The 15,539-nt window shown below is 48.9% G+C and overlaps 2 protein-coding genes across 2 annotated transcripts; one reads left to right on the top strand and one right to left on the bottom strand.

Moving 5' to 3' along the window:
* Nucleotides 1-2,130: 2,130 nt before the first annotated feature.
* Nucleotides 2,131-3,774, top strand: PFICI_14837 (uncharacterized protein; the record flags this gene model as incomplete). The annotated part of the gene is made up of 2 exons (XM_007843418.1): nt 2,131-2,982; nt 3,034-3,774. 2 exons carry the CDS (start codon nt 2,131-2,133, stop codon nt 3,772-3,774), a joined length of 1,593 nt encoding a protein of 530 aa, XP_007841609.1.
* Nucleotides 3,775-13,987: 10,213 nt separating this feature from the next.
* Nucleotides 13,988-14,216, bottom strand: PFICI_14836 (uncharacterized protein; the record flags this gene model as incomplete). The annotated part of the gene is made up of 2 exons (XM_007843417.1): nt 13,988-14,053; nt 14,079-14,216. 2 exons carry the CDS (start codon nt 14,214-14,216, stop codon nt 13,988-13,990), a joined length of 204 nt encoding a protein of 67 aa, XP_007841608.1.
* Between the last annotated feature and the right edge of the window lie 1,323 nt (nt 14,217-15,539).

The raw sequence follows: 15,539 nt of genomic DNA, 5'->3' as shown, positions 1-15,539 counted from the left end.
TTAAGGTACTGTTGAACCGTACGGCCCACTAAAATTTTGTACTCTTGCGCCAGTACGTAATTTTGTATGGTATGCCGCTTAGCCAGTACACACGTACTCTTGAACCGTAGGTGCACCCAATTTTTTGTACTCTTGCGACAGTACGTGATTTTGTATAGTAAATCACCTTGCCAGTACACGTACTCTTGAACCGTACGGCCACCAAAACTTTGTACCAAAGCGGCAGTACACATGATGCTTGTAATCCGCTATTCAAAATGGGGCTTTAATGACCAGCTGCAAGGCAATCTCTGGTTGGCACTGGATCGATATCGGGAAAAAGTGAGGTTGTCACCATATGAATTCTGACTCTCGTGGTCTAGATCAGGAGCAATACATAATACTTTGCATCTTGCAGGCTGCTGCTGCATGTCACATTATTTCAAGTCACAACTTATTAAAAAGACTCGTGGATTTATCTTGTTTCTCCCTTTATAGGTGTGAATTTTCCTAATAATCGCGGCCATGAAAATCCAAAGGCTACTCGTCCAGGTCTGATTCGCCATCATTCTCTGTCATACTGTTGGAATGATTATAGTGAATTGGTCGACCAGCTGTGCAAGGCGTTTTGCTGGGCAGTGCTCAGCATGTCCTCCAGATCGTTGTCGAAAGTCCATCAAGCCAAGACTACAGCCCGCAGATTTCAATTCTTTTGTTGAATATCAAGTATCATTTTAATAGCTACATACCTTTTGTGAACCTGGTCATGGCGGGAGAAGTACAAACCAGCGGGGACCATGGCCCGAGTTGCAGGATCGAGCAATGTTATTTCCATCAAGGTTGCCTGTGACCAAGACAAAGGCAATGTTAGTTATTCCACCGGTCCATTTGCTTTCCAATTGGGTTCAGCAATAATGTTACTGCCTCGTGACAGTTATCAACGATTTCATCTGTCCAGCAGAAAGTCGGCACTGAACATGGTACATGGAAAGGCATTTCCGGAAACGAGACACACCAAATAGACCTTGGATCCTGACCAAGCCTTTGCCTTGCGACTAGATATGAACAAGGTCAATACTGTGCTGTCCATAAGTGAATGTCAGGGTCGGCTGCACTGCGCTCGGAATAGTCTGCAAAATACCTAGGTAGATACACGAGTCTTGATTACTGAATGCTTCCCGATCCTAGTAGATGGGCGATCCTAGTAGATGGGTTGACCTGCCCAACGGCGATCCTGCATGCTCTTGAGCCTCGGAATCATCCTGGAGCTGTGGAAAGAGGAACGGTTGTTTGCTTGGGGCGCAAGGTGAAATCAGCACACCACATGTTGTGCTCTAGACTGATTGAAATGAATGTTTGATGAGCTTAATCATTTGTTGCTTTCCTTGATGCAAGCTTCAAGGTTCGCAGACGAATCCTCCCTGTCTGTCCGACTCGTTATTTTCTCCAGGTATGAATCCTCCGCCTTGACGCCCACGGGTATCTCGATAGTCAATGATGCTGAGAGCCTAAACCAGGCAGCCTATTTAATCTTGACAAAAGAATGAAATGTCAGGTCTTTGTTTACCCCTCTTGAGCGACTCACGTCAGCCCATTGATCCTCCAACGGTCTGGTCTTGCTTGTATGTGCAGATTTCAAGTCCCGTCCCGGTACTCGGAGCCCACCTCAGCGGACAGATCGGCGAGGTTGAAGAAAAGGTCGATGGCATCAAACCAAACCTCGAGCAGTGTGTCAAGGCATCGACCACAAACCTCGGTGAACGATTCAAAAAGTGAATGGGCACGATGAGCGGAGAGATTCGTGAGTCAATGCCTGACGTCGATAAACCCGTAAAAGCCATGAGCGAAAGTCTATACAATTCACTTTCAAACCTCGGCCGACAAATGGGCGAAATGAACGAGGAATCAAACAAATCCGTGGTGGATCTTGGTGACACGAAATGTAGGCAGGGAATCAAATTGAAAGCCCAGAGCAACGATTCAAGAAAGATATGCCTCGCCCAGTAAATGACATGGTGACTCGAGACGTGCAAGTGCCTCGAGACCCACCCAAGAGTCAAGGCATTAATTATTTGCAAACGACAACGCGAGCTACCTTTCAACCACACAATCTACACAATCTTTCAAATACGACATCAACAGCAAAGCAAAATGCCAAACACGACTTTAAAAGCATCGCGCAAGTCAGGCTTGCGCAAGCGCTCACGATCCAGTGACTCGGAGACTGAGCAACGCGTGCAACTCCAAGAGGCGCGCAGAACAGGCAGGGTGCAACCAGCCCAGGGACAAGGGAGTGATTTGGGCTCTGAGGAGATGGACTACGAGGTTCACGACGGAAGCGATGGCGACGACGATTTTGAGTTATCGGCCGCCAATGAAACCGAAGATGAAGAGGAAGACGAAGAAGACGACGACGATGGCGAGGCTGTCAAAAGCAACGCGGGAAAGTCCCGAGCCAAAGGCGGCTCTGCAGCCAAACGAGGCTTCAAGGCAGGTCGACTCGGTCACGGACAGGGCAATGCCAGCGATCCCAGCGACGACGACGAGAGCAGCGATTCTGACGGCGATTCTGATCCTAGCAATGACAGCAGTGAGGATTCAGACATTGATCTCATCGACAGCGGCAGTGAGATCGAGGCCAAGGCCAGAGTCAACGAGAGCCGCAAAAAGCTCGACAAGAAGACACACGAGCAAAGAATAACAGAAGGATTCAATGCTCTGGAGGACTACAAGGAGCTCCAAAAGATTGCCATGGATCAACCGGCCAAGTTGAAGCGGTCGTTTCAAAAGACCAAGGCGTGGCTAGAGAGGGCACAATCAAAGGGCGAGCTGATGCAGCTCATCCCTACGATTGAGACTTTCAAAACAAAAGGTTGGACAGATCAACTCGAGCAAGATTTCCTCGAGGCTTATGGGCAATCAGACGAGCTCAGACATGTCAAGACGCTCACCATTCCGGGAAGCAACACCAGCTTCCTGGCAATGTGGAGAAAGATCTCTAGGGTATGCAAAGTACTACCCACCGACATTATTGCACGTGTACACCACTTGCAGTATGGTGCAACGAAACAGATTCGGCGCCAAAACAGAAAGGGAAAGCAAGTCGGAGTTGCATTTGCAGATCCAATCTGGACGGGAAGATTCTGTGATCACCTGGTGGTCCTGGCTCTTGGCGGCCCATGGATGGGCAATATGAAGCTTCTATCATGCATGATTGCATATGTCAAGGCTTGTCAGATTGACGACCGCCGCAGTCTTTCATGGAAACACGGCACGACATGCCTCTTTATGAAGATGATGCAGACTTGGCTTGCAGAGGGCAATCGTGGTAGATCGATCCCACAGTTGCACAAGGAGGTACGAAAAGAGATCCTTGCTCATGGAGATAGTCTCCCTGCATATTCCTCCTTGTTGCGCAAGATTGAGAAGCACTTTTTTGTGCCTCATGCAGAGTCAAATGGTAACAACGACACTCGTGTCTCGTATTACCATGTCGAGACTACAGATCTCGGTGAATTGATCAAGGTGATTCGTTCAGTCAGAGATGCAGGGCACCCTCATTGGCCTTCTCTGAATGAGGCTGCAAAGATTGCATCCACTGCTCGGGCAAAGCAGGATCCTCCAAAGAATGTAGAGGAGTTTCGCAAGCTCTACAAGGAGAGTCGACTGGCAGATCTCAGAGCCGAATGGTTGAGGGATCATCCTGTAACCAACCTTTCACCCGATGTTGCATCAGAGGCGGATACGGACGCAGGAGATCCGGCAACATCACCCGATCCCTTTGACGATGACTAGGTCGGACAATTTATGGCGACAATCCCGACCAAGAAGGGGTGACAGCGAGGGATACTGGGATTTGAACCTCCAATACGACTTTCTCGAGGATGACTCCATCAGTGGAGAGTCTAGAAGCCCTGACAGAACCGGATGGGTACGGGAGATTCCCGTCCACTCGAGGGGCATTTGAGTTGTGGGATTATGGACCTTTGGAAGGAAACATTTGATTTAATGGATAGAGACAAGGGATTATGAAAACTGGCCAGCAAGCATAAGGGAGAAGACGCGGCCATGTCGAGTGTCGAGTAAAATTAATACAAATACCGAATCACCATTGCATTGTCAAGCATATTGAAATTGTCGTGTTTTACTACGCACCACGTATCGTTGAAAGGAAAAGTAAGGAGTCTTGATTTGAGGAAATAGTTTTCTCACTACACTATGCCAACAAGTCCACTGACCCGTGTTGCTAGGATAGTTCCGGGTCCTTGACACGGTAATCAAATGTCTGCTTCTTACGTTGTGCTTCACCAGCCCAACTCAACGTCATGTCTCCATTCCCTTGTCCATTATGAGCAATGACTGTGCTGAAAGTATACCTGGTCACATTGGCCGGATTCCAATCAAGAATACTTGAAATCATTCCGCTTTACCAAGAACAGATGCAGAGGGAGTTGCAACAAGTACAGCAAATCAAAGCTGATGATCATTTCAGTGAAGCTGAATTAATACCGTTGCGCATGCCTCCATGACCTCGGCGTATAATTGCTCCAAGGCTGGGTACTCGAATATTCAAGAAACCACTGGCAATTTGGTTTTATTCATTCCGAGGCTCCCAGGCGACATTCCAGCTTTCTGAACCTCACTCTTTTGCTGGAAGCACCCTTGGTGTGCAAGACGTATAGTCTTGCACCCGAGATCCACGCCATCGATACCTATATAAGCATCATTTGAAGCAGTTGCATTTATCAGGATTGGCATTACGCGAAGAGTTCTCCATGGCAATCCGCGCCGCCTCGGTCCTCGTGACAGCCATCAGCCAGGAAACTGCTTCTACAGTACTCAATTGCTGTGAGTCTGCAAGACCGTACTTTTGGATGTGCTTGTGAATTGATTGCATCTTGCCACGCTCGTGACGCTTCGTCAACGTGTATGGCCGCTGGCCTCTTTGCTGGTCGCCATGAGCTCGTTCCACTGTGGTCGCTGATCAGGGCCCACGTTGCTTAGAGGAGCTCTTTGTCTTTGCTTGGGCGCGCGTCGATCAATGCCATGCTTTCGGATTCATTCTCTTTTTCGCTACGTCTCTGGGTGTTGGCCAAGTCCGATGCAAGACTGAGTTTGAAGTTGGTGCTTCTGAAGATTGTTGGCTTTTGCTTTTAGATGAATTCTATGCATTATTCTCTTCCAGCTACTTCGTTAGACTTTCAGTTGCGTGCAAGAGTTGATTGCTAGCTTGAGAGGCAGCATAGAGATTTGTTGCTTCCGAGACGGTCTGAGCTTTGCCGCGTGACTCTTGCAAGGGCCTCGGCAGTCTATTCCAGCCTCTTCGAGCCTTGAGTGACTGATATACTCCATTCGGGCGCAGACGTGAATGATGCTATCGTGATGCCTGTGAGCCTTTCGCAGAGCTCCGAGAGGTTTGACTGATATGCCGCGTTTAAACCACAATCATGAAGAAAGGAGCGTGTGAAGAAATGGACAAGAATTCCCGAAATATTGAAAGTGTTCCGAGGACGAATCGAAATCGTGGTCAGATGTTACGGGACAAGGTAAGAGCATATCGTCGCGGTGGTGCAACGACCTCGATTATAACAGCCGGTGCTTGTTACCTGGCTCTGGAGGGGCGTATGCTCACTGAGTAGACCCCAACTCGGAGCTCATGGCTGAATCCCTCCATCACTGTGGCCCACTGTAGGCCACTCACCGACTTGAGCAGACAACGCTCATCTTTTCAGACACGATGCAACAATCAAAGTCTTCAAAACAATACAAAATGACTTTCTCGGTAACAACACGGGTTGGTAAGCATCTGATTGTACAATCCATGGCTTAATTTACTGACTTGTAACTCTAGAAGTCCTCTGTTCGGAGCGTGCCACCGTCGACCATCTGTTTGAATGTCCAGGTGTTGCGTCCGCTAAAGTCAAGGCGATCAGGTCATTGTCGAGGAAATCCAAGGCTCTCACATTTTTGCTGGCCTCGAAAGCCCCGTCTCCTTGTTTTTTCACCTCTCGTGCGCCCTATGCCAAGGAAAAGGTTACCGGTTCAAAGATGCGTCGGTCTACCAAACAAATGCACGGTATTATACCTGGTTATCCAGCAGGAACCTCGGATATTCATCCGATAACGATCCCGCGTTCCCAAGGACACAGACAAAGCACCCATGTCATTGGCGGGAAACTGTGAGTTCCAAATGTTCCTTTCAGCCCGAAGCATCCTGATTTTCCAAGGACCTCTTGTGCGCCCTAGGCAGAGGCAAAGATTGTCGTCTCGAGGATTGTGTCCGCCAGACAGAACACTGGTGCAACGTACCCGGTTCTGTCCCAAGGTAACCTGGTTAATCGGCATGCAATACACGCGACTCTTCAACAACTGCCCCGGGGTCACGGGAAAGCACCCATGTCATTGGATAATGGGGAAAGGATCTGAGATCTGAGACCTTGACAGCACTAGATCATTTGTTTTATACCTGCAGTCCAATAGAATGACAGGGAAAATGCCAGAGAGAAGAGGGACGAAAGAGAGAGACAAAGGAAGATATCATGGGATAGAAAATGGTATATTTTACTCTAAACTATTCCCCAAGGTCACAGGCATGTACTTCTTTGTTATAAGGCCGGGCTCGTAGTCAAGCGACAAGCTCATGTCCGCCAAAGACTTTTGTACGACTCGAATACCTTTATGGAGCTGCCCCCATGCCCATCAGGCGAGCGTCTCCTGTAGGGCATCTGGTCATGAATTAACCATGACACGGACGTGTTCTGTCATCTGACTATTATAGATGTGGGGTTCCATCAGCTGACATCCGGTGTATTGCTGGGTTTTGGTCACTCAAGTGGTAGTCCTGAACTGCCCAGAGACTCATACCTTTTGAAGAAACTATTTCAGTTTCAGACCAGTCTTGATGTGTACTGGCTAAGCGGCACACCATACAAAATCTTGTACTAAAGGAAGAGTACAAAAGATTGGGTGCATCCACGACTGAAGAGTACACGTGTACTGGCTAAGCGCACCACCATACAAAATCTTGTACTAAAGGAAGAGTACAAAAGATTGGGTGCATCCACGACTCAAGAGTACACGTGTACTGGCTAAGCGCACCACTATATAAATTCTTGTACTGGCAAGAGTACTTGGAGCGTCATACATCTTCTGCAATATTGCCGTCATCGTGGGTGTGATCATTGACATGGTTGTTGGCATGGTTGCTGTTTGAGAATCCACAGTCTCAACAAGGGCTTTGACATTTCCATTGAGACTATAGACGCGTGTGCAGGATTGCACTGCAGGTTTATATGATTCCATTTGGGAAGAGCGTTGACCAGTCAGACGGGTTCTACCATCAACGCATCGACCTTGTCTGGCAATGGGTTGATTCTATCTGATATTTTCCCATCCAAGAGAGGTATACGTCCATGGAGGGCGACAAGCCATCGCTCGCAAGCCGCCAGAAATGGTTTCACTCGTTCATGGACACTGCCTCGCCGGAGAAGCATTTATTGATGCGTGTGGTCTGTCCTCTGGCAAGATTGTTGACTAGACGGTCGCGGTTGAAGCTATCCACGATTCGATTCTGCCCATCGATGAGTCAGTCTCATTCTCCATGATACTTGGTCAATTTACCAAAGGTGTCGATTCATAAAGTCAGAATCTTCTGTAGACAGGTTTCCAGCAACAGTTGAAACTTGTTCGTGGACATTGCGGCGTCGAAAAGTCCCCACGGATCATCTTCACGGGAAGCATTGGACCCGGCAGTTTTCCAATGAGCAGTCTGACTCGTGCAGCTCCTCAACGACGCCAAAGACAATCTGATAGTCCTCAAGTCCGCCTTGAAAGTTGACACGAGAGCGTCCATGGCTGAACCACGATTACCAAGCAGCCACTCCGGAACTGCCCAGACATCCAGTCATGGAGCAGGATGAGCAAGTTGCCAGCACCTATTCTCTCTTGGTCATGATTTCTGCCACCTTGGGGCGGTCTATGTGAATAATCCTCCATGTGAGGCACCACAATGCATCAGCAATGTTTACAAAGGTCACGCGGCTGCGGCTGCGGGTTGCCAGCATCCATTTCACTTGTTCATGGACATGACCACGCTGGAACTGACTCTGTAGATGGGACCCACGGCATTGTCGACGCGTTAAAAGACCAGTAGAACATGTTTGGCCCTCCCGTGGACATGGCAGCCAGGAATGTTGACAATGGGAGTATTAAAGAAGCATCCAACCACGCCAGGCATGGCTACAGGTGATCCCAACTTGCAGGCCGGACCAGTAACACCTTGTGCGAAAGAATGTCAGGCATTGCTTAGAAAACTACTAAAGAACTGTTCTACGGGACGGGAAAGCTCTTTCTTTATACAGCGACAGTTGTGTATCCTCTAGCCACCCGAATTGCAACACCTTGATAGCACGTTACAAGCCAGAACTGGATGCGTCGTTTCCCAAGTCCCGATGTTGCTCTCACGTGGAGTATGGACTGTTCAAACGCCATGAAGAAGGGCTGATAAGAATAAAGTTCCACGTTTGTATTCTTCCGTCAATGCCAGCGTCAGTCTGATCGCTGGTACCAGCATGGAAAAACGCTCGATATGTTGCATCAGACACAGGCCAGCATATCATACCAGCTCCCGAGGCCATCTACCGTGATCCGACTGTCAAAGCTATCTGTGAATCAAGGAGATTTCCGTGCAAGCTTGGCGTAAAGCAGGATTCCAGATATACTATCGTCATGACTGTCGATGGCAGTGGTGGAACTTTATGACAATCCGCTATAGTTGTCGAGTTCAAGAGCTCTGGCCTTTAGATCTAGATCCTCCTATGCTGGTCCGCTGCTATTGAAGCTCTGCTGGCAGCATCTTGATCTCCTGGTCTGGATTGTTGTGATTTTCCCTATGCTGGCTAGTGAATCCAGCGTCATGATGCAGCGGCCCATGAGGACTGCACTTGTGCAATTGCACACTAGATGGGAACAGTGGGCTCTGAGTATGGATGCCGCATTGCCAACGAGGGAACACTTTGTCGAGTTTAACTACAATTCGTCAAGCCACACTGGTACTCCATGGCCTTCAAGGACCTTGGAGGTTGTGGAGATGTGTTTGAGGTGCAGCAGAGATGCAGCATTTACTGCAACTCTGATTCATGACGGCAGGGTACAAACTCAACTACCTCTTACAAACAATCTACCCAGCTCAACAAGCCAACTCAAATCATACAACTCATGCCTTGCTACATAGCATAGTGATCAAGACCCAATATTAGTCGCTCAAGTGGTAGGTACAGACTCGATACCATGTCAAACAGGCTGACCTGTCTATACCCTAGGCTCCAAGCACCCTTGGCCACTGGATTTTGCATGGATACGGGGCCCTCGAGCCTGCGAATACACCTTGGTTGGATTCTCAAGCATCAATCCGCTCACTCGAGTCGCCCAAGAGTGGCAAGCAAGCTCGACAACTCGATATTATCAAACGGTTGGATGGTTCGATGTGCTCCAACTGTCCAACTGCGTAAAGACGGGATCTCGAGCCCACAGAAAACGCCGAGTCGGACTATTGGAGGATCAGTCTGCAGACATTGAAGCTCCCATCAAGAAAAGTCACAAGAACTGGCCTCGCTCTACACAATTATTACTTTCGATCGCCACCAGCACAGAGCTCTTGGTACGTCCTGATTTCACGATGCGCGTCCACTGAGCAATCAAACCATGTCTGTAGGGTCCGCTTGCTTTGAAATTTGTATCAAGGGCAGCCAGAAACAGTTGGACTGGAACGACAGAGTGATGGGCACCGGTATATTGAGAAAACAACTGAAGCGTGCTGTTGGAACCACCTGTGCGGCGATCCAATGGTCCTTATATAGGAATCCCCACGTGGAACCCCCACGCAGTCCTGCAGCGCTCTGACATGAAGTCACTTGATATTATTGCAGGAATCGCATAGCGGCTGCTCACGTTCAACTTGATCCATGATAGCAAACTGCTGCTTTTGGGCTTCAAGTTGGTCCCTTGACGAGCCTCTGTTGCATCGTGTAAATCCGCCTTTGATGCTTCCAAGTCCACCTTTTCAGAGACAAGATACTTAAGTAATATTCCTAGCAAGAGACATGACGAGAAAAGGCCGCCAGTTTGCCACTACTGAACAATCACAAGATGACTCTGGGCTTGGCTTTAGCTCGAAGATGAACAGACAATGTCTATTGGAGGCAGATTTTGACAATCTAAACAGATCGCCGTAGATGAGGGTGAGGTGATGGAACCCAACGAGAACCTGGGACGAAATGAGACAGGATAAAGATTACAAGTAAAAGTCAAGGTCTTGAAAGACACTACCAGCTGGAAAATGCCAGGACAGTCACGTCTACTTGTCTAAACTGTCTTTGAAGCAGCCAGTTGATTCGCAATTCAACTACTGGCCTCACCAGAGCAATACCCGGCTCGGACGTTGGAGGCTTGGATAGCTAGACTTGAGTAGAACCCTCCGCACAAGTCTTTCCAACTCCTTCCCATTTCACTGTTTGTTCCTCCTCCCTAGTCTGATTCCCCTCCTGAGCTCGCGCGATCAGATCATATGAGGACTCCCAGCAGCTCTCGTGAATTCCTTTCGACTCCACACCAAGATCAATCCTCTCAGGCGTCCTCTATTCATCGGCCAACCACTCCAGAACTGCCCAGAGACCCATGTGTCCCGATCCAAGCTCCCATCATCAGGAACTGGCCTACACCAAGCCAGTCACATCAAATGGTCATGTCCATTGCGGGCCTTGAATCTTACAACCTCGGCGCTCTGAAATAGTGGCGTTGGTATCCTTGCAGGCTCTTGGGATCAAAGTTTCACAATTGTGGAATTGGTCGTCCTTTTCACTGAATTCAAAGCCATCTTGACGCACTCAACAGTGAAAAGCCCTTGTTGCGGCTCATAAAGACACTAATATGAAGATTGCGTATCAAATCTGGGCTCCAGCAACTTTCCTGATCAGTATTACTTTGAAATCCATAGATTCAAAACGTGATTTCGCAAAAAGGCATCTACAAAGAGCGCGTGACCTCGTACTGAACTAAAAGAGTCCTTGTATGGTTCAAGAGGTCAGCAGTCCCGAGGGTGCTGTCCGGCTCAACCTCTGGGAGCAGCCTCATATTTTCCCATCATCTCCCTTGCAAATGGCACCGGATCATGCCGGATGTCATGTTGGCAGTGTCACGTCTGTAGATGTTTTGCTGATACGTACGTGCTGCAGAAACCCCTCTCCTCCCAGGATGACAGATGGCATGTCCAAACTGCACGAGCCAGAGTCAGCTCAGATGAATCACTTGCAATCGCAACGTCGGTTCTCAAACCTGCAATGAGTAACCTCAGCACAAGCAACGGTTGCTGGGAACATGTGCATATGACAGCCCTCGTCTTCCCACTCTACTGCTGGCAGGAAGCTTCGGTACTGCTACGCAAGGGAAAAAGGCCGCTCACGTCACCGGCCATGCGGTGAATGCTTGAAAGAGAAGCGAGAGCATTAGTGAACAGTGGCATCACGGGATAAGATTCAGTGAATCGCAAGAGACATTTGACTGGTGCACTTGCAGTGCTGGACTTTTGCTGAATTTAGAAAACGGAAACAAACATGGCCACGAGAAGCTGCTGATGAACTTCGGGTGCCATTACGCCGGCAGCCCATGTCGCCCAGTGAATATCATGACGGCGAGGAACATTCTCATGGTAGCGAGCACTCGGCTTGACAGATGTAATTCTCTCGGCATTGCGATAGTGATGCCAAGCAAGACCATGAAGGTATCAGCAACTGGTCTGGCAATGACAGGAGAAGCCCACCTTTTGTCCCTCTGCTATTAAGGACTGGTCCTCTATCGAGCATATGGCAGACCTGACTCTGTCAATGAGGGATGAAACAATGATTGTAAATAACGGGTTGCTGACCCGGCGTAGTCAGTACCCCTGCAGATCACTTGCTTGAGTATTGTTTGCTATTTATCACCTTTTTACTGAAGATACGATAGATTAAATCAGACCTCTTCTGTCCTTTGATCATCCTCTATACTGGCCGAGGTCAGACGGTCTCCAGACAGTTGTCAAGAATCTCGACCTGCAATGTCAAGTTCAAGTCTAGCAATGGCCACCTGATTCCAAGATGAAAGATTCAATGTCACATCCGCAGGTGAGGCTTTGGATAATCAGACACCAACAGACGTGGCATCTCTGGACTGACGCGAATGTAACACGGGAGTATTCCAGTTTGCCACGAGGTTCCCGCGGCCGCCCCCGTTCCAATCAAGTAGTACATTTCGTCTGAGTCTACATGGCATCCAGAAAGTACACTGATAGTGGACTGCATCGCCAAACATTCGACGATGATGAATCAGAGACCCTGCCAGCGCAGAACTTGTGCTGACGTGATGGGTAAGGCCATTTCGCCTGTCGCATAGAGACCGCATGTAAAGATGGATACCACAGGTAGCACAACACGCATCAAGTCAATCAAAGCTCTGGCGCATGCTGTCATGGTTGGGAATACCAGTCTTAACGTCTTTTGCAATCTGTGAGTACAGGATTCCGACTGGCGGCTGGTAATCTGCATGTCCGTCAACATATGCTGAGTTGGTGGTCCGAGTATCCGTGCTGGGCAGTGCGCAAAGTCTCGATGTGACAGTCTGAACTGCTCCAATGTATCATTATTGCACTAGATTTCTCCTCTGTTCATGCACGCGAGGCTTGGCTGGCATCCAAGGGCATGCATCGTGAGATCTTGTCATGCTGGAGGTGTGCATCGTTCGACTCTTGCGACAGCGTGTAGTGATGCATGGCACATTTGAGCTCAAAACACCTCAATCAACGAGGCTGCACTGGCAGAGACCCTTGATGGAGGATGCGTTGGCCTGGAGATGGAAATCCGCTGTAAAAATGACTTTTTTCTTTACCTATATTCTTTAGTACATGATTTTGTATGGGAATCCCCCTCGTCAGTACATGCGTACTCTTGGGTCGGGATCCCCATACAAAATCACGTACTCTTCCTTTAGTACAAGATTTTGTATGGGATCCCGACTCAAGAGTACATACCCTAATGTACGTACTAAAGACCTGGCACCTCCATACAAAATCACGTACTCTTCCTTAAGTACAAGATTTTGTATAGGGATTCCTACTCTTTAGTACACACGTACTGTTGAGTCAGCAGTCCCATACAAAATCACGTACTGACGCCTTGGTATATGGATTTTGTATGGATTTCCACGGCATTTGCAAGTCATCAAGCAGTTCAAAGTGCCAGCAGTATATCTGGCTCACCGACGATGCCTTGCGGCCCACTGCTTGTTTGTATGTGCCAAATGTCGCCACCCTCGTCGTCGCATGACCCAGAGTCTTACCATGACAACGATATGCGCAACTTTTTGGATGGTCTGCTGCCATATTCTCAATTCTGTGTTTGCAATTCTACCGGGGTGATGCGACTGCTAAATCTACATTACAAAGCATCAGGCTCCGTATCGTGTCCCCGTGCAGTGCTGCTCTATCCACCTGTCTGCATGTAAAACTATTAATAGATGCACACGAGTTATTGACTCAATCTATCTAGACATCAGGCTTCAACGGTATAGTACAGAGATGAAAATTCAATGGACCATGCAAGCACGCGGAAAGCCTGTTCAAGTATGTCTGCCTCTCGGATTGAGTTGCATGCATTGGCGAGCACATCTGCCTCCCAACGCACTTGTAGATTCAGTCCATTCGTCGACCTCATCAATCCTCTCCAGCTGGAGTTGGATGGATGTATCATGGTTGTCAAAGTGGCCGAAACGATCGGCCAACGCCTCTTGCATTGCCACTCGCAAGTCTGTGGGTTGGTCGGTAGGGATTGACGGCATCTGTCTGGCCGGTAGATCCAATGGCCGCATGGTGCATGGACACTGCCATAGGGTGGGCCAAGGACGGCGCATCCCGCCGTACCAGATCAACAGATGGTCGAGACCCCTGTTCAGCAGGGCATTGGACGTATCCGATCACTGTTTATGGAGGAGATGGACGTTGACCATGAGAGTCATCAGGGTCGTCATCATCACCACGCTTGTCGTCCTGGTAGCAATTGTCACACACCTACCAGACAAGTATTGCACGAGTCTTGAAAGAGATCCTCCAATAGCTCCGAGACCTTTCCGGAAGTTCCCAGCTCGTCTACTTGATTCCCAAGGGCATCTGCCACCTTGTTCTTCTTTCCAGGAATGTACTCGATGGCCATGTTTGGAATTCAGCTCTCCAGTCCACCTGGCATGGATTCCCTTTACGTTTTCGCTTGACAGAAACTTTGTGAGATCAGTGTAGATGACTGAGGGCTCTTGAGAAAGGAAATAGGTGACATGCCTTGTCAGAATCCCACGATTGCAAATCCCACGATTGCACTAGCGTGGATGTATTATGACCTTGCATTCTGGAATACCTGGCCACAAGCCAGGCCGGGTGCGACCTTGAGGAAGCAGCTGCAAATCGTGAGCCCCGGTTCGACAAGAGACTGAACCTGAACTGGTCTCTACATACATATGCGAGGTGGTCCTGGCCACCATAACGGGCGGATTCGGTGCCTGGGCGATGATGGCTGCGGGCGAAGGGCACCAGTCATTGGGTGCGTTGGCAGGAGCTGGAACTTCAAGAAAGGCAACTCGAACTACAGAGAAGACAAGTCGAGGAGATGGAGAGGCAGGTTCAATTGCAGAACAGGCAGCAAATGATCGTGGAGGTCTGTGGGAGTTCCTTGACATGAACGACGGTTCCGCATGCGGCGCAGGAATGCTTCCCAGAAGCACTTTCATCAGCTCTGCAAAAGTATGCACCAGCTTCAAACTGAGTCGCCCCTTGAATTACTCATTTCGTTGCTGGTACTGGGGATGCTTCAACCGTTTCCTCGTGTTGCAAGACCACCATCATTGTGTCCTGACTCTGCTGCGCCCTGGCCACGTCCACTGCCGTATCAGACCTGTTGATCAAGCCTTGGACCCGTGTGAGATTCAAGAGACTCTGCTGCAATTTGTTTCACAGCATTTGAGGTGACCGAGCAACGACAACTGCCAATGGTCCGAGGTAACAAGTCTGGACGTAGCAACTTGCCATTTGTCCTATGCTAGTGTCAATGGTACTGGAAGGGCGATTTCCCAACAGGCCAATGAAATCATTGGAACTCGCAAACGTATACTCCTGGCTTGGTAGGACCGTCCAGGTGGTCTGCCTAGATTGTACGACTCGAGCGAGTTGCGTCGCTCATTATACGATTCAAGGAACAGACATAAGATCTGGAACATGTGAAATATGGTATTGCCACGGTAGAGCGTTGCTGTCCGCGTAGAAGATCTATCGAGCCCACGAATGCTCGGCATAGAGCAATGCATGGTTCCTGGAAATCATCATCCAAGGCAGCCGGCCTCTCAGCGATTACTGCACCATATCAATCGCACGAGTAAAGCCATGGCTACGTATCGTGACGTAGAATCTCCCTTTCTCACGGAATTGATCCCCGTGGCCATGGCCAACGACGAGCTACGTCCACGTATCGAGTAGCTTGGCGTAGGAT

Source organism: Pestalotiopsis fici (assembly GCF_000516985.1).
Source record: "Pestalotiopsis fici W106-1 unplaced genomic scaffold PFICI_Scf_14, whole genome shotgun sequence".
NCBI lineage: Eukaryota > Fungi > Ascomycota > Sordariomycetes > Amphisphaeriales > Sporocadaceae > Pestalotiopsis > Pestalotiopsis fici.
The sequence above is the reverse complement of the archived record's forward strand: the minus strand, read 5'-3'. Positions and strand labels throughout refer to the sequence as shown.